The 19,724-nt window shown below is 32.5% G+C and overlaps 1 protein-coding gene across 1 annotated transcript; it reads right to left on the bottom strand.

The window, feature by feature from the left end:
• Nucleotides 1-16,129: 16,129 nt before the first annotated feature.
• Nucleotides 16,130-18,910, bottom strand: LOC124838829 (uncharacterized). Its single transcript, XM_088097968.1, has 2 exons — nt 18,566-18,910; nt 16,130-16,689 (listed from the first exon to the last, which is right to left on the bottom strand). Exons 1-2 carry the CDS (start codon nt 18,774-18,776, stop codon nt 16,376-16,378), a joined length of 525 nt encoding a protein of 174 aa, XP_087954094.1. The 5' UTR covers nt 18,777-18,910; the 3' UTR covers nt 16,130-16,375.
• Nucleotides 18,911-19,724: the final 814 nt, after the last annotated feature.

Here is a 19,724-nt window from a genome sequence, read left to right as displayed (position 1 = left end):
TATGCTGGCTTATGTTTTTTTCGTTGCTTATTTGTTGCCTCCTAGTATTTTGGAGTACCAACATATGCTTTTTAGTTTATTTATCTTAGACACTGAACAAATTTGCACCAGAAATCAAGAGGACTGTTAGGTCGTTATGATCTTAATAAGACTACCATTTTTCTGGCATTCATTCCTCTTCTGAGAAAAATGCTACAGATAGCATGAGTAAAGAATAATGTTCACATTCTGCAGCCCAATGACATGGCAAATAAAAGGAGAGCATTATGTCTTGTCATGAAGTGGTAGTAAAAAGAAAGAAGCTATAAAGGTAGTAGAAGTATCGGAATTTGAAGTTGTGATGGATAAATCTGAGATACTTGCCAATTAATCTGAAGTTTTGGTCAGCAAACCTGAGATCATGATCAGAAAATCTGAGGTAATGATCATAGCACAATAGGTGACACAAGTTGTAATAAGTGAAGACAAGATACCTTATGAAGAATAGCTTTGTGCAGTAGAAGAATGTTAAGCACAATGTATAGAACAAATAACTGCAAACATTGTCACGATGATCCTATACCCAGTTGCTGAAAACCTTAAATCCTACCATTAACCTCTCAACCTCCACTTTCATTACAACAATGATGCACTCTAAATATGATGATAGAAAAACATATAAGAAAGAATCAGATAGAAACATGCATATAGGGAAAAATCATATAAAAGTATACATATAGGATCAAAACATATAGAAGAAAATTATGTTTGTTGTTTGCATTTTTTCTGTATTACTTAATATTGATTCTTCGTATCTACATTACATGTTCATTTTGATCTGAATGTACTTCTATTAAATTGCTATTATGATATTGTAGTTTTGATAATTGTGGAAAAAGCTATGACATTGTGCTGTAGGGAATTTTCTTGAACGAGGTTAGGTCAACCTACAAGCAAAGATTTAAGAAGTGTCTTTGTTCTTTGTAGAAGACAACTTAAGAGAGCTTAGAGAAAGTGAGATTGCAATTTGGAAAAGTTTCACTAACATTCATTTCTAGAGCTGTCAAATGAGCTCCTTTAATAAGATTTGGTTCTAGCCCATGTGGGTTGGGGCCAAAAAAGCCCACAGGGCCTAAAAAACTCTTTATTAAAAACGCCCACAGGACTAAAAATAATGCTTTTATACAATTATTTCTTAATTTTCAAATTTTGTTTTGATAATTTTTTCATCTTAATTTTGGTTTGTAATTTGACGGTTCAGAGATATCCACATAAAATAGGTTTAAAAGTTAAAAAATTTAATTTAATATGTAAAATTTTGATGGACTAACGAATTTATTTATAGATGGTAATCTATTTTGTCACTAATTTAAATCAATATCATTCGATTATGATTTGTGATCAAAATTACATTATTTTTAATTGGTGTGAACATGTTAAAATTTTGACTTAATAACTTTTTTAATTTTCCAAATTTAATAAAATTAATATTTATTATTTACAAAGTTATATAATTCTTTTAAAAAAAATTTTATGAAACGTATTATTTAGTCATTTACATCAATTTATATATTTTTATGTCTTTTTCATATATTTTATATTATATTCATTTGTCTTTTTTATTAGTTTTTTATTAAGAGACATTGATGTAATTTATTTATTATTATAATTATTATAATTTTTATTTATTTTATATGTTAATAATTAAATACAATAATAATTTGAATTTTAGTATTATAAATTATAACATTATATTTATTTAAAAATATTGTATCTATTATTTAATTATTTTTTATTACAATCGGCTCAATTATGATAAATAATTCAATAAAAACGATCTTTGTTGGATAAAGATAAGTATGATTTTAAAATATTAATTTAATCTAAAAGGTTAGAAAAAAAATATGATTTTATAACCACTAGGATTACATCTAGATCTTGTATACTAACATATATGATATTTATAAGAATTTTGCCTAACAAGGATTTTCACTAAAAAGTTAGTTCTTTTATTACGTGAAATTAATTTTAAACTTTACAAAGTTTGTGGTTTAATTTTTTAATGTATATATATCTATACAAAACATTCAACAAAAGAATTTTATATGACAAACTATAAAAAATAAAAATTTTACACCGATATTAAAAATTTATCCAATCAGTAGATTTGAATTTAAAATCTATCCATAATTAATATTTCAAATATTTATATAGATATCAGAATTCGATTATTGAAAAATCGAATTTTCAACTGTGTTATTTTTATAATTTTTTTTTTGAAATTTTTTTTATTTTCTTTTAAATAAAAATAATAATAAAAATTTTCTTTTTTAACTTTCCAAAATAATAAAATTATATATTTAAAATATACTTATAATTAAAAAATTATTTTAAATAAATTTTTATAAAATCAATATTTATACATTTATATTTAATTAAAAAGATATTAAATATCATGTAAATTTTGAAAATTATTGAACTTGTAAAGTAAATAAAAGAAATAACTAAAAAAACATTAAAAGTGAATTAATTTAGTTTGGGGGCTAGTCCCATCCTAACCCTACCCCAGCCCACTTTATGTGGGGCTTTAGGGGTTGGGGCTTTTAAAAAGCCCCCTATTAAGGGGGCTAGAAAATTGGGGCTTAATTTTAGAAGGGGTTAGGGTCAACCCATGGGACAGGGGTTGAAATGACACCTCTATTCATTTCCATGTTGCCTTTAGAATACGACGAGCTCTCTTTTGATAGGAGAAGGAGAACTCTTTAGAAAGAAATGAATTACATGTATCTACAAAAGGTTCTTTGCATTTCAAAAGGTCTTAAAAGCTTCCTTTGTCCAAGGGGAGCGGATGATGCTAAAATGTGGCGTTAATGATGCTCCAAGGCTCAAATGTGTCGTTAATCCTCTTAAACTTGTGCTAATCTACTTTGGTAATATAATCAACACTAAAACAAAGTTCTTGGCTCAAATACAAGACCTAAAAGAAAGATATATGTTAGCAAAATGACGAAAGCATAGAATTTTATATGATGCCCAAATCAAGTCTCAAAAACTCACTCTGCAAGAAGATCATTATGAAAACTTGTATTATTTGTGAAAAGCTTTTGTAATAAGTAGATTCTTGTATAGGACTTAGAGTAGCTTTCTGTTTCCATGTACTATATGCTTTAATATGTCTTCGGATTCAAAAATGCTCCACAATAATCAATTAGTTACTTAGGTAATTGATTGTCACAGAGAAGTTTTATAAAATGCTAAAACTCATTTTGGCTTTGGGAAAATCAATTACCAAGAATGGATAATCGATTACAACTTACAATAATTGATATTGGAGTTTTTTTAGCACATTTTTGGTTGTTATACATTCATTAAATGCATAATCGATTACCTAAATGGGATAATCGATTATCACAACAAGAAATGTCTAACAATAGATCTTTAGAGGTGTCATTGAGTGAAGTCTTTATAAAGATATTTTAGACTCTCATTCTAACACATAACTAGACGTTTTTTTTTAACAAAACTGAAGTGAGAACTAGGGTTTTTGTAACCTTGTGAATTAGTTAAAGAGCGAGAACTTTCATTGTAGGTGTGATTGAGTGCTGTTGTTGTTGCTAAGTGAAGCCTGTCATCCTTTGTGAAGCATTCAGAGGAGGTGTTCATCCCTTGTGGTGTTAAGGGAAAGTGAGTATCATCTCTTCTTGGAACAAGAGAGATGTTTTCTAAACCTTAAACTTGTTTTTCTATGTCATTGTAAAGTTTATTGGTTTTATGACAGTGAAACATTGATGTGTTTGTGGGATTAGCAACTGGACATAGGATTCTTGTGATCCGAACTAGTATAAAATTATTTGTGCAAACTTCCTTTACTCTATTTTATTTATTTAAATTATCTACTAAATAAGATAAAATTGAGAGAAAAGTTTAAAAGGAACACATTTGCGAAAAGAAACCAATTCACTCCCCTCTTAGTTTATTTTTAACACACTAATCATTCCGTTGCACCGCTTCGACAATATATACCAGCTTTACAAAGGTTTTTAAGAGAAAGAAAGAGACTAATAAGTAATCCTCCACAAAAGTATAGTTCTTTGAGGTCCATCTTCCTCTTCCATCCTCTTTGCCATTACTTTAATGAGAGGTTCAATGTGTCGTCTAGATGGTCCTCTATGACTTACCTTCACTCCAAGCAAAAAGACTCTTCTACTCTTCTTATCACCACACTACTCCTAGCTCTCGCTTCTTTGCAGAATCTAATAATCTTTTCTCCTCTCCACTCATGGTTGTTCTCATGGTCGTCTCTAACCCTTAATAATACCTCCTATTTATACTCCACAGTAAGCCCTAGTCTACCATACCCTAGGCCTATTAGTCCATAAAAAACTAAAAACAGAGAAACCTATTCTACCCTCCCTACTTTACTAGCCAGGGTTCGAACCATGTGTTCCATACCACACACCAATGCATCTTGCCACTCCAACTAACTCTCTTGGTTATCAATACCATGTAAAAAGTACAATTTTATATACACTTATCCACCTCACATTATCACACAATAAATAAAAAAAATCAATAAGAACACATATTTCATGCATACATGAAAATTAAATTCATAACTTCACACAACAAGCCACCCACATACATAAACATATTATCCTTTATTAACAAATACTTCATATATTCTCATTATTAAAAATTTTCTAGGTCTTAGACATACTGGTAAGAACCCTTCTACATTTTAATTTTTGAATTGACAGTTCCGATTTGTTTTGATCATACTGGCCATTCTTGTACAATTTGACATTAGTCAGAACAACCAATCCAGAACAGTAAATTTAACATTGGGCAATCTGCAACATGAACAATACTTATCTGATCAAGCAATCTAGAATACAAACATCTTTACTGAATTCATCATTCCAGTTACTATTCCCAGATTCGATTACTAATTTCCATAATGACTATAATAAGATTTTAGACTTATCATATGCCTCTATGGAGTTCAAAATCTAAGAGGTTTACAACTTTTGACCTCTAATTTTTTTTAAAAAAAATCATGCTTGTAACATGTTACTTCTTCCAAGCTCTTAATATTGTCAACAACTTACTTGTGAGTCTGTTCCAAGTACAATATTCATTGGGGTTGCAACTTGATTTTCTTAACCTTTTGTTTTTAAAACATAAAGTTTTTAACTTTTGTTTCATTTTTAAATATTAGTTAGTTATCCATGTTCATCTCTTTTTTGTTATCCGAAGTAGGACTTTCATTTGTATCCTCACAATCCTTCCCTACAACGAAATTATCAACAAGTACACCATGGTCTGCACTACGCATCTCTTGCTCTCCACCTCCCATGATTATCTGGGTGTCTGTCATCTGCCCCTTGTCAAAGTTTCACCTTACCATAGAGGGACATACTCATCTAAGCTAGTAACCAAGACTAACAATCGACTCTGATACCAATTGTAGGAAGGGTCAACACACACAAAGGTCTCCATATTAGTAAGATATTGTCTACTCTAGGGCAAGCCCTCACGGATTCACTTTTGGTACCATTACAAAAGTCCTCTTACTAATGAAGGTATTTTATGTGTACATAAATCCATGTCCATCTCTTATTCTTATCTGATGTGGGACTTTTGTTTGTATCCTAACAATCCTCCCTTACAAGTAGAGAGTGGTGTCAATCCCTGAAGTGGTTGGGCTCAGATCTAATTGGTATTTTGTCTCCTAGTGAACATCCTCCTCTATAAACCTAACAAGTGATATTAGAGCCAAGTTAGGCTTAGATGAGTACAATGGTCTCCGTATCAAAATTCTTTCTAGAAAAGGGTTTCAGGTAAGCATGTTCTGTTAAGATGAACGACGGTACGAAAAGGGGTACTCGTGGTTGGAAATGATTCTGCTAGAGGGGGAGTGTACCAATGTGGAAGGGAATCAACCTTAAAGGGGGAAATTGTTAGAATCCTAAGTGTGAGTCTAAGTTCCACATTGTGTAGAAATAAGAAAGTGAAGTGTCATATAAGTGTGAAGACCCATTAACCTATTGCCTTAAGATTTTGGGTAAAGAGTGGTGTCAATCTCTTATGTGGTGGGCTCATATCTCATTGGTGTCGTATCTACCAACTGAACCTCCTCCTTTATAAACCTAACAAATAGTATCAAAGCCAAGTTAGGCTTAGATGAGTATAATGGTCCATGTATCGAAAGTCTTCCTAGCAAAAGGATTTCAAGTAATCGTGTCCCATTAAGATGAACGAAGATTCGAAAAGGGGTACTCGTGATTGGAAATGCTTCCGCTAGAGGGAGAGTGTTCCAATGTGGAAGGGACTCAGTCTTGAAGAGTTGATATTGTTAGAATTCCAAGTGTGAGTCTGAGTCCCATATTAGGTAGAAATGAGAAAGTGGAGTATCATATAAGGGTGAAGACCCATTAACCTGTTGCCTTAAGGTTTTTGGTAGGGAGTGATGACAATCCCTTTTGTAGTTGAGCTTAGATCTTATTGGTGTCGTATCTCCCTAACGAACCTACTCCTCTATTAACCTAATAAGTCGTATCAGAGACAGGTTAGGCTTAGATAAGTACAATGGTCCTTGTATCAAATGTCTTCCTAGAAAAATGTTTCAGGTAAGTGTGTCCTATTAAGATGAACGATGATATGAAAAGGGGTACTCATGATTGGAAATGCTTCCGCTGAAGGGGGAGTGTACCAGTGTGAAAGGGACTCACCCTTGAAGGGACAAAATTTTAGAATTCCAAGTATGAGTCTAAGTCCGACATTGGGTAAAACTGAGAAAGTGGAGTACCATATAAGGGTGAAAATTCATTAACCTATTACCTTAAGGTTTTTGGTAGAGAGTGGTGTCAATCCCTTATGTGGTTGGACTCATATCTCATTATGTTGTATCTCCCTAGTGAACTTCCTCCTCTATAAACCTAACATACTTAGCCTTGTTGTTCAAAGGCATGGAGTAGAACATGTCTTGGTCACAATCATCTTCATGAGTATCAATCATGATATGCCATTTTGTAATGATTTTCTACAATTGATCATGTGGATTTCAAATACATCTTCATCCTATCTTTCTATTAAGGAAAGTTTTCTCTAAGAAAGGTGGGAGGCCTTGAGAGAGATGCTCCTTTTTTGATCAATTTTTATTCCATTCCTACCATCCCTACCATACATATTGAATCCATTTTGTGATCAATTGATATACTTTCACTAAGCAAGTGTTGTTTAAACGTCGCCCACTCCAAACTGAAACAACCTAAGTATTATTTGAATAATTGGTTAGATCCTCAAGTATTATTTGGAATCTAATAAGTTATAGCTAAAAACTCGAAGTATTGTTTAGACCACAATTACTTCTCATTAAACCACTAAATGTTATTTCAAATACAACCACTCTTGACTATGACATTAAGGTTATACCAAGGAAGTGATCTAAAAGATCCAAGGGTTTCTCAAAAGAGAAGTTCACTAGTGCAAAAATAACGTATAATGTCACGCGTTCAACGTTCAACCATTGAATATCCAGCCTTAAAAATGACCGGTGACATTTTTAAATAAACACAATTCTTAGACGTCATTTAGAATTATAATTCGACGTCAATTTGTTACATTGGGTAAATTTTGCGAAAATACTTTGTGCGAAGGTGAAAATGTATTTACGCATGACGTCGAATTCCCTAGAATTAGATGTCAAAAGGATATAAAACGTCGAATGCCTCAGCATTAGAAGTTAAAAGGTTAGTGAATTCAATAAAAATTTAAGCGAGAGACTGAAAATTCATTCACTTAATCTTAGCGCGCGATACCCTCTTCTCTGCTCAAACTTTTCTTGAACAAAGTTTGACAACTATTACATGTAATCTTTCTTTCATTTGTTACAAATGCATGTTAATTAACTACTTTATGTATGATTTTTGTTTGTTTTGACCGATTATTTTCGTGTTATTGTCCTTCATAGGCGCATTCTGCTTTCTCTCTTACTGGTAGCAATACTTCATTTCGACAAACCCATCTTTGAAGGTTAGTTTTCGTTTTCATTTTGAAGAACTTATTTGTTGAACTTGTTTGTTGTTGTTGTTTGGTTGAACTTGTTTGTTGTGGTTGTTTGATTGAACTTGTTTATTGTTTGTTATTGTTGGTTGTTGTTGATACTACAATACACGTTCATAGTTCATGCTTTATAAAATACCAAAAACTGAAATTTGTTGTTTTTCTACTTTTCAGGTCTCGTAGAGTTGTAAAAAATGATCACAATTATTTAAAAAAACAAAAAAAAATTGATTAACGTCAAATATTGACAAAATTCGACGTTAATTTGCTTTACTGTGAACGTCGAATTGTTCTATGTTCGACGTCAATTTAACGTCTCCCGATATGACGTCGACCTCGAATTCAACGTGAAAGGCCAAAAAACACCGACATTATACGGTGTTTTTGTACTAGTAGTTACGTCTTATGATGAATACAAAGGTTATACACTATTCTAAATAGCTATGGAACATAAGTAGTGTTCTTTTGAAGCTTGGGGTACAAAAAGACTTAAGGCTTTAGGGTTAAGATTGGTAGTGTTTAGACTAGGGATGGGCAAAAATAACTAATCTGTATTGAACTATAGTTAATTACACTATATTATACTGAAATAAACTAATCGATTTTTACTAAAACTTAAATAAATTATTTTCCAGTTCAGTTTTGAACAACTGAACTTGTCTCATTTTCAGTTTAGTTAATTGTCTCAGAACTGTACTGTGGTTTTTCCATTCTTCCCTCATTTCCAATTATTCCTAAAACGTTGCCCTAGTTGCCCTAGCTTAATGCGGCGTTGCACACCATGACCCTAGTTTTGTTTTGTATGTGTCATCAATTAGGATTTGGTGAAAAAGGTGTTTGGTTGATGGGTTTGCCTAAAGCAGAGAATTCTGAGTTCGCGCAGATGAGATGATATTTGTGTGGATGAATTATTTTATTATTTTTTGTTTCTACCAAATTAATATTGTTGTGGCATATATTAATTAATTATGGGAATTTTACTTTATCATGCTTTATTTTCTTCTGTAGTTTTTTTGGTTTGTCTTTGGAAAGAGTTTAGTATTGATGTGTTGTCATAGGCTAATTGAACCTGGAACGTAGTTAATTGAACTGCAATATAGTGAACTAAAAACTAGTTAATTGAACTTACTACAGTATAATTGAACTAGAAAATAATTCAGTTCGGTTACTCTGAACTATTTTTTAATTCAGTATAGTTTTTCTAAACTGGTTTATAGTTAACTATAACTTTTTATAGTACAGGCAGTATAGTGTACTTTGCCCACCCCTAGTTTTGACAACTCTAGTTCTCCTACTTTTCTTCAAATTGAGAGATTGATCTATGTAGAGCTCTAAAGAAAGTAGTGACTGCAAATCCTGTTTTCTTGTTGAGAAGCTTTAACTTATGTTTTCATCTTCAAGCTTGAGTTTGACCATGCAAAGACATAAAGACACATTAAGTACTCTTGGTGGAACATTAAACGCGTATCTCCTCTTTATTGCTTATTAAGCCTAGCTTAAAGTGCTTTTATTCAAACTATAGTAATACAAGCGATTATACAAGGTAAATAACATTTTTAGAGTTGACATAAGACATTTCAGGATGGTTTTTGGCGCAGGGTAGCTTTAATGTGTCTTCGAAGAGATCATTGATGCAAACTTGAGCTTTAACTTGGTATAGTAAGATGAAAACAATTCTCTACGACATAAAAAAAAGCATAAAAAATATTTTGTGAAGCACAACTGTTAGCTTAAGATTGTGTGTATCGTCTTAGTAAAACTTCATTTATCAAATGTAGCAAAGGTTACATTGTGTTGCTACATTTGTTGGACAAGGCATTTGTTGCTTATAAGATTTATTTAGAATACAAGCATCTTATATGGAAATCTCAAATAGGTCATCATATTTTCAACTGTCTCAATTAGGTCTATATATTTGCAAAATATCTCAATTGGATCCAAATATTTGTAAAATTGAACCAATTTTGTCATAACCGTTAAGTTGTCACAAACGGCGCTAAAATGTGCTGAAATGGATATACTGAGGTGGATATTTTATTAAAAAAATATATTGTCAGTGATGACATGGAATTTAATAAATTAAAAAAAATAAAAAAATAATGTAAGCAGAAAAAAGTGAGAAAAATGGCCTGCACTTAGAAAATCCACGAGAGAACCAATTTGAAAATCCTTCCAACCCTAAATCGCTACTGCCTGTTCATCTTCGCTGTCATCTCCTTTGCAAAACCAAAGCCACCGCACTGCAAAACTGAATCGGAGACAAGTTGGTTTCACCCTTTTGAAACGTACTTGAATAGCAAGAGATCTTTCAAGCCATGACAGAGTTTCCATGATAATATCTTGGTACAACTCCACAATTATCTCATCCCCCTTTGAGTTGCACATAATTACAGTAAAAAGTAAAAACTTGATTAATATATGTATGACAATATCTGATTCACCATCTCTCTATTTGGTAGCAACAACCCATTAGGATGCACCCAATCAGCCCCAATCACCCCCAGAACGAATCCAAATCGAGAAAGAAACAAAACAGAGAAAGAAGGGGAAAAGGTGATACGCGCATACAGAGAAACGTGGCAGAGAAGAGGGTGAAGATAGTGTGATTAAATCTCATCGGAGATGGCAGCGGCGGACAGCCTAGGGTTCCGACGTCGCAGAGCGGCAAGAAGATGAGGGCTCCAACGATGAGGGCTCCGGCGCACCGATCTGCTCGATTTTGACACGTCGTCGCAGCCTCCGTGATCCTTGTTGTCCTCCTCCGTCTTCCGCGACAGTCGCCGGCTCAGCACATGAAACAGCATCAACGCCGCCCCGGCCGTCGTCGCCATTGTCCCCGCCGCCAGAGCTGACGAAGCTTCAATGGGGTTTTCCGCGACACTGTCTCACCACACAAGAGCTTCCTCAGATCCACCCCTTCAGCTCCACCACCTTCTTCCTTCATCACCAGTTCTTCCTTCTTCAGTTTCCTCATGACACGGACGACGGTGCTGCAGTTTTTTAGGGGGATAGCGAAGAAGACGAAACTCAGACTCTCAAATTCCCTTTTTTTTAATTGCATAATTTTTCTATTTTTATTTATTTATTAAATTCCATGTCATCACTGAGAGTATATTTTTTTTAATAAAATATCCACCTTAGTATATCCATTTCAGCACATTTTAACGTCATTTGTGACAATTTAACGGTTATGGCAAAATTGGTTCATTTTTACAAATATTTGGACCCAATTGAAATATTTTGTAAATATATGGACCCAATTGAGACAGTTAAAAATATGATGACCTGTTTGAAATTCTCAAATAAACACGAGGACCATCCGAGGGTTTAAACCAAAAACTTAATCAAAAGTCTCAAGAGTCTATTGGACTTTACTCTAACATGTAGGAATAGGGTCACCCAAATAAATAATTCAAGAGTCTACATACCCGACTTTGATCCTCAGACCGTGTTTGGTTTTCTATTACCTAAGAGATGAATTGACTGGAACCTTACAATTTCATTAGTAATGACATTTCGTTCTAGTACATCTATAGAGGAAGATCTACAAAAGGGTACACAAATGACAAGATGGAAGTAAAAGTTCAAAGTGGATGAGGACCCTTTTAAGATGTGTTAAGTGTAACAAAAATTATAAAGATATTCAAAACCGAATTGATTTAAAAGAATAATTGAAATTTAAGAAGTGATAATCTATTAAAACTAAATTACTTTTATTGATTTGATTTTTTTTCCAAACAAAATAGTTTAATTTAATTTTATGTTTAACACTTTAAAGTCGACCTAATCGAACCAAACCAAATTAATTATTTAAATATTATTATCTTAGTTATTATTTCATCTAATATGAAATGTATGTGCATGTGAAAAATCAAATATGCCTAATTCGGGTCTACAAACTTGTGGCACAAGGATCATGATTAACATATGAAAAAAATGGAAGAGTTATTTTGGTTTAATAAATATTACATAATTAACCTTGGAAGAGAAAAATGGTAAAACAAAATAAAATATTAGTGAAAATAAATAGTACAAAATAACTAACTTTGATATTTCCATGTTTATGTTTTCTCTTTCTGCATTAATGAAGCATTCATATGGCTTAGATTTACACTTGTGATATATTGCAAAATATAAAATTGAGAGGAAACTTCAATATTAGTGCTCTACCAATTCCATTTTATAAACTTAAAAGTTAGATGCAAATACAAAATAATAAACATAACACTATTAATAGTAAATAATATATTATTATTATTATTATTATTATTATATACTAACTTTATAATAACGGAAGAACTAAATAAATTCCAAATCTTTAACAAATAACTTTTCTTTTATATTTTAAGCATTTAATAATATTTTTATATTATTTATCTGATAAATTAAATACTTTATTCAAGTTATTTGAGTCAAACATGTTGGTAAGTTAAAACATAATATAATGTTAAAAATTATAAAAATGTAAAAAAAACACACACATATATATATAAACATTTTTCTAGAAATTTAGAACAAAATTTTACCATTTATTAAGTAATTTGAAGAAAAATATATATATTGAACAGTGAAAATAAGATTGAATCAAACTTATTTAAGGGAAAGTGTAAATAAAATTTTGCAATATATCACAAGTTTAAATCTAAGTCATGTGAATGCTCCATTAATGTGGAGAGAGAAAGAAAAACATTGTTGAATATAGTGAGGAGGTGTAAGGTATTTTTGGAATCAAAGAAAATAGTGGGAAGACGTAGAATATTTTTGGAATAAAAGAAAATATTGAAGAAGTGCAGAAGCACTTGGGGTGGTGGAGGGAGCAACACTCTAAAATAAATATGTCTGCTAAGATTTGTTCGGCTAATGAGAAGTGAATGATAAGTGTTATATAATATTTATACCACACAATGTATATAGAACACCTTTATTTTTTTTTTTCCTTTGTTAACAAAGTATAGGTAATACTGTCTCGTTGTAAGAAAAATATCTAATATATAACAATGTTAAAACTAGAAAATATTTAATTATAGTAAAATAAAAAATAAAGTTATTCATCATAATATAATATTAGGCCCAAAAGATTAAACCGGATACATATACTAATAAAAAATGGGTTAAATATGTTTTTAGTCCTTTAACTATCAAGCGTTTTTGGATTTCGTCCCTCTTTCAAATCTTTCATCCTTCTTCTTAATGAAACTGTAATTTTAGTCCTCGAAAACCAATGGCGTTAACTTTTCAGTGAGCTGGCTAACGGTATGTGAATGTTTCATGCCACGTTGGAAATTGAAAATATGAAATTCAAGTAAAAATGCTTTCGTCACTTTCTCTTTCTCCTTCCTTATCATGGATCTTTCTCCCTTCCTGCAAATCTCTAGTTCTGAAACTTCACTCTCCAACCAAACCCCCTCCACTCTCCGGGGTGCATCCCTCCACCACCTCTTGCTTCTGCAAAATCCACATCAACACCTTCTCCACCCATACGACCCTCCTCCCTTTCTCCGCCTTAACCCTTGACACCGCCACCTTCGCCTTGACCTTCCACCTCGACCCCGCTGCCCTCCGTCGCTTCTCCGAAAATCCTCTCATCCTCATTCTCTCCATCTATAACAATCCAATGAGTCGTTCCTATTGAGTGCGCGACGCCAACAGCCGGGTTCATCTCATTGGTAACCTCTCACCTATCCTCTCTTTTGCTACCATAAAAAACAAACTGAAAGGCATATCTAATTGAATTTGGCTAATTATACAATTATAATTTTGTTAAGAAAACCTTTAATAGAGTCTAGTTAAACCAAATTCACAAGACAATAATTTTATAAAGTAGAGAACCACAATTTAGATTACAAACTAAAATGAATACTAGGACAATCTTAAAGTAATAATTATTTCAAAACTTTGCAAACACGCCTGCACCAACATACAAATGTATTATTGTTTGAAATAATCCTAGGAAGTAAAAGTAAAAATAAAAATAAAGCTTACGCATCATTAATGGAAGCATTACAAAGTTTTGCTTTTGCAGACGATATAATGGGATAAAACTTTCTCTTGGGTCGTGGGAAGCCTCAATAAGACTAGCACCCTGATAGAAGTGCAGTCAAATTTAGTTAACAAAACAAAAGTACACATGCATGTTGAGATAGGATAAAAAGATGATACCTGAAGGTGTTTTTTCTTGCCAAGAGAAATGATTTTGAGGAAATCCTTATCCATGGTGGTGGCAGCAACCGTGAAAGACCAAGGTGTAACTTTTAACACAGGCAAAGTTTCGAAAGAAATGTGTCAACTTTTCATTTTTAATTTCTATATAAATGGCAGAAATCTAAGCATAAGAGTAAAGTTCACTTTTCATTTTTCTTTAAAATTCCTTTTCCAAGTTAGCCACTGTGTTTTTTCGTTTCAAAGTCTATTAAGAGTAAACCACATTACTGTTTCTATTGTTCAGCAAAAGTGAACTTTAAGATGAAGAAGAACACGGAGTTCAGATCATGGTCCAATTTTACTATCTTGGATTATGACATTTGTTAGATTCACTGATATGAATTCCATAAGTTGGACCGATGGTTTGGTTGTACTGTGGAGCCCAGCTAGATTGAGACATCCGCTGTGGAAGGTATTAGAGTGAGAGAGGGGCAAGGGAGAGGTTAACGGTGAGATGAACCCGACCCAATATTTTGGCGTCGCACACTCAGCAGGAACGACCCATTGGGTTGTTGTAGACGGAGATAACAAGGATGAAAGGCTTTCCGAAAAGGCGGCGGAAGGCAGAGGAGGACGGCAGGATCAAGGTGGAAGGTCGGGACGCAAGTGGTGGTGTCGTGGGTGGAGGCCGAGGCAGAGAGAGGGAGGATGGCTATATGGGTGGGGAACGTGTTGGTGTGGATTTTGCAGAAGCAAGGGGTGGTGGAGGGATGCAACCCGGAGAGTTGAGGGATTTGGTTGGAGAGTGAAGTTTCAGAGATTTTCAATTGACAACGTGGCATGAAACATTGACACACCGTTAGCCAGCTCACTGAAAAGTTAACGCCGTTAGTTTTCGAGGACTAAAATTACAGTTTCATTAAGGAGAAGGATGAAAGTGTAACAAAGTTTGAAAGAGGGACGAAATCCAAAAACGCTTGATAGTTAAGGGATTAAAAACATATTTAACCCATAAAAAGTTATACAATAAAATTGAAAAACTAATTAAAACCAAACTAAATATTAATTTAATCATGTTCAATTTTTTTTGTTATCAAATCAAACCAAATTCAAACATGTTTTTAATGGTTTGTTCAAATGTATTCTTAACTAAAAATAACACTCATAGTAGACTGTTACATATGCTTATACTTCGAATGATTTAATAATTATATCGAACTTGACTTGCAACTTATATGGTTTACATTCATGCATGTTGAGACACAAACTAATTCTTTTTACTGTTTTAAATATATTCGAAAAAGAGACATGACCTAAATCCTTTTCCTTTTATATTGTATTCTGTGATGTTGTAATGTATGGTTTAAATCGTTTTAAGTTCTTTAACCAAAAATTTAACGTAGTTTCTGCCACATCGGTGAGAGTTGTATCAATATTTTTCTTAAAAAGAAAACATAATTGTTTATTTTTCTTTTAAATAAGTAATTAGTAAAACAGGACAACACATCTTTCATACTTCAAATTCTCCCATTTATATTAGAATTTAACGGTGTTCATTCTAATGTATACCTTTATCAAAAAGATTATCATCATTATAAGGACAATGATACTTAGACAACATTTTAACATCATCTATGTGTCATCCATTCTATGATTGGTCCATGTTAGTGTTTATGATTATTATTATTGATTGTGTAGTAATTTTGGACCAATCACACATAACATCTAAATGATATTAAAATGTTATCAAAAAATGTTGTCAAAGTATCATTATTCAAATTATAATTATGGTTAAAGAATCACAACATAAAACCTAATTACCTACATTTGAGTTTTGTTGATCCATATAGCCACGAGAACTAGGATTTAATACGAATTATCTAATTTGTTTAATAAACATATATCTCACGTGTCACCGGTGTCCATGGAAAGTTGAAAAGAAACAGAAGCAGAAAAATATGAAAACTCAATTCAAATCGTACCATGATTCAATGGCAAATTCACTTATCATATGGGTAACTAGAATAATCTAAAAAACCGAAAATAAGGTTGCATCCAATAACTGTACAGAAGCGTAAATGAGTATTTGAGTAATCAAATTATCGAAACTTGAGAGACGAGGCTAAGAACAAAAGGAGCTTATAGGGAAAAACAGCTTTTGTTGTAGCAATGGCCTCTTATACTTACCACCTCAAACGAATTTTTCTATGCTTGTGGTCAACGTTGACTTGGGCACAGCACCAATAACTGTATCTTTCTTCTCACCATTCTTGAAAATCATAACAGTGGGAATGCTTCGAATTCCATAACGAGTTGCAGTTGAAGGGCTCTCATCAGTGTTGAGTTTGTAACATTTGAGCTTCCCAGTATATTGCTTTGCAAGCTCATCAATTATAGGGTGAATCATTCGGCAGGGACCACACCATGGAGCCCAGAATTCAACCAGAACAGCAGAATCAGATTCAAGTACAAGGGATTGCCAATTTGCATCGGTAATAGCAGCCACTGTAATTCACAATAACAGAAAGTATTTCATTCCAATTAGTATTTCTCTCAACCTGGCAAAACTTTCAATTGGTATTTTCTCAAATGTGCAAAAATTTCTCTTGAAATGAACGGAAAGAGGTTGTATCCACAAGAATTTGATTGCATTGTAGTGATAATGTGCTGAAATGGGGAACATGAAAACCATATAAAAAAATTCAGACAGACCAATAGAAAACACAAGTCCAAACAAAACAATCTAGTTTATATTTGTTGATTAACCTGTCATGTGATCCATGTCTGGGAATTGACAAGTTTTAGGTTTGGTTAACTAGGGCCTAATACCACTCTCTTCCTTGACCTAGGCTTGAAACTAGATATGAAACTGAAAGTGTTGCAGCAAGAAGTATGAAGGAACTTACTGCCAGAAGCATTCACTGTCTATTCTGTGGTGGTGAGACTTTTTTTTTTCTCCCATAAGTGGGTGTTCCCTCCTTGTTATCAAGATTTTATCTTTTATCCAGGTTTTAAGGAAATGAATATTCAGTTAATCAGAATGATATAAACTACCCGGATTTTCACACCCCTTTCCTTACTTTCCACAAAAGAAAAAAAAAATATTGTTTTCAGATATCTTGCACATCTTTGGGACCAACTTGAACATCCTGAACTCTGGTCAGTATCTTCATCCGTCACCCGAGTCAGAACAACTTCTAGATAACATAGTGTTAATTTTCAAGCCATCCCGGCTCTGCATAATACTGAACATATCATAACATCGACACAACGGTCATCGGCCGACCTTGCGATATCCCCCAATGGACGATCCAGAAACCATAGGGCAGAGTTTAATCTGTCCTTATGTTGATTGATAAGAGAAAAAAAACACGCATTGACAAAAGCAAGACCTTCTTATTAGGTTTATTCAATCAATGCAAATGAAATTCCCAAAACAATAAATTTAAGATGAACAACTTTGGGGAAATAAAGTTGGTATAAAAGTTGAAGAACTACTTAAACGAAAATCAAATTTTAACTGGAAAATAATACCTAACCCCATTTAGGATACTACACTTCAGCTTGTTATACATGAAAACTATATATATCCCTATCATGTTACTTCACCCATCAAAGACCAAACTAATTGATGCTTTGTCAATAAACTCTACCGAAAATGGGTCTGCCATTGCCGTACATCAACGAATGTATCAATACCGCTAATAACTAGATGAACTATTGACACTAGTGCAATTCAAAATCAGTATTTCTAACACAGCCTGCCATTTTATTACATCTTCTAACATTAATCCAAGATCATTCCCTTCTGAACCCAAATATCCCAATGTCAATGTCCTCCATACATTCAGACAAAGGAAAATATCAAACATCAATCAGTTAAGTGAAAAATAATTATTATATTTCAACAATTAGTATACGTTCAAAACTACTTTCTACGACAAGTTCTCGGATGTTGTTATAGTTCAAACCCCAAGTCTTAAATAATCTCAAAAGTCTAAAATGATTTTACACACGAGTTGATTTGTAAGATTCTCAGACTTCTTGAAAAGATTATTTTTCAATTCCACAACTAATTTTAACTCTAGAAAAATTATTCTTCGATTTTAATTTCGACACCAGAAGTCCAACGATTAAGCAACAAAATCCCACATTTTTTATTTTATTTAATTTATTACGGCGAAAACATGAGCCACTACCAAAAAAACGTTGAAGTTCTTTCAGTTTCACTGTCTGAAACTAGATCAATTCCATTTTATTCTTATATTTTAAGAAAAGAACATGCATCTATTAGCTGTTAAAAACGAAAATATTTATTTTTAAATTACGATTTCAAAACCAAAAAATATATGCCGAAGCAAACGAAAGAAGAAAAACTGACCATCAACGACGGCATCCTGAGCCTCGCAAACAACGCGCGCGGCGTGTGAGGCGACTTTGGGAGCGGAGGCTGCCACGAATCGTGCGACGGTTGGTCTGAGTCTGAGGCCGATGCACTGCGGGAGCTTGGCGGAGGTGGGGCGAGCGGCGAAGGGGAAGGAAGCGGCGGAAGGAATGCCAACGAAGGCGAGAGAGTCGAAGAGTGTGGCCATGGTTGAAGGAAGCAGAGATCTGAGTTGAGATGTAGTGAGTGTGTGACAAGAAGAAGAAAGAGAGAAGAGGGAAGTGTAGTGATTTGCTGTATGAATAAGGATGAGATCACAGGACCAGTGTCCAAATGTCTGAATTTTTTTTTTCTTTAAAGACAGAACAAAATAAATAGAATGTTTGTATTTTTTAATTTTTTTAAACAAATTTTTAGGTAACTTATAAATTTATAAACTTAAGGATTTTTAATTGAATTTTTATTAAAATATTTATTATATGGAATATTTAATATATTTTTTATTTTTTTAAGTAGTTGTCCTTTGAATTTTGTTGTCAATAAAATAATATGATTTTTATTATCGTCTTTCTATCTTTAGGTCATTTATTAATTCATTTATGTCTTCTTTAATTTTCTTTAATTTGGGAATTAATTTGATTCTATCATCTTTTAACCTGAGTTAATCAATAAATCATAAATGGAGATATCATACAAACAAGAAGTATGTGCACAATGTTGTGTTATACGTGTTTACTTAAAGAAGATGATTTAAAGAAGAGGATTTAAGAAAAAGGAAAAAAAATTGAATTTGAAGGTATTTGAAAGTAAATTGTATATTATTTTTTTAAAGTGATTTACTAATAATTGAAAGTGAATTTGGAAATTGATATGTTTGAGATTTGAGTAATGTAATAGATTAAAAAATATTTTAATAGATAAAAATAAAGATTACCAAATTACAAAGTGGTAATAATAATTAAAATGATATTTATAAATAAAATTCTTTTTTGGTAAAAATTATTTTAAAGAATAGAATAAAAAATTAATAAAATAATTAAAAGAATATTTTTTAGGAAATTACTATTTTTTCTTTAAATATTATTTTTTTGTTTAAATATTATTTTCTTAAGAATATAATGTAACCATAAATGGTATAATAATAATTATTATTATT

Source organism: Vigna umbellata, chromosome 9 (genome assembly GCF_029865625.1).
Source record: "Vigna umbellata cultivar VRB3 chromosome 9, Vumbellata_1.0, whole genome shotgun sequence".
Classification (NCBI taxonomy): Eukaryota; Viridiplantae; Streptophyta; class Magnoliopsida; order Fabales; family Fabaceae; genus Vigna; species Vigna umbellata.
Note: the sequence above shows the minus strand (reverse complement) of the source record. Positions and strands in the feature narration are given on the sequence as shown.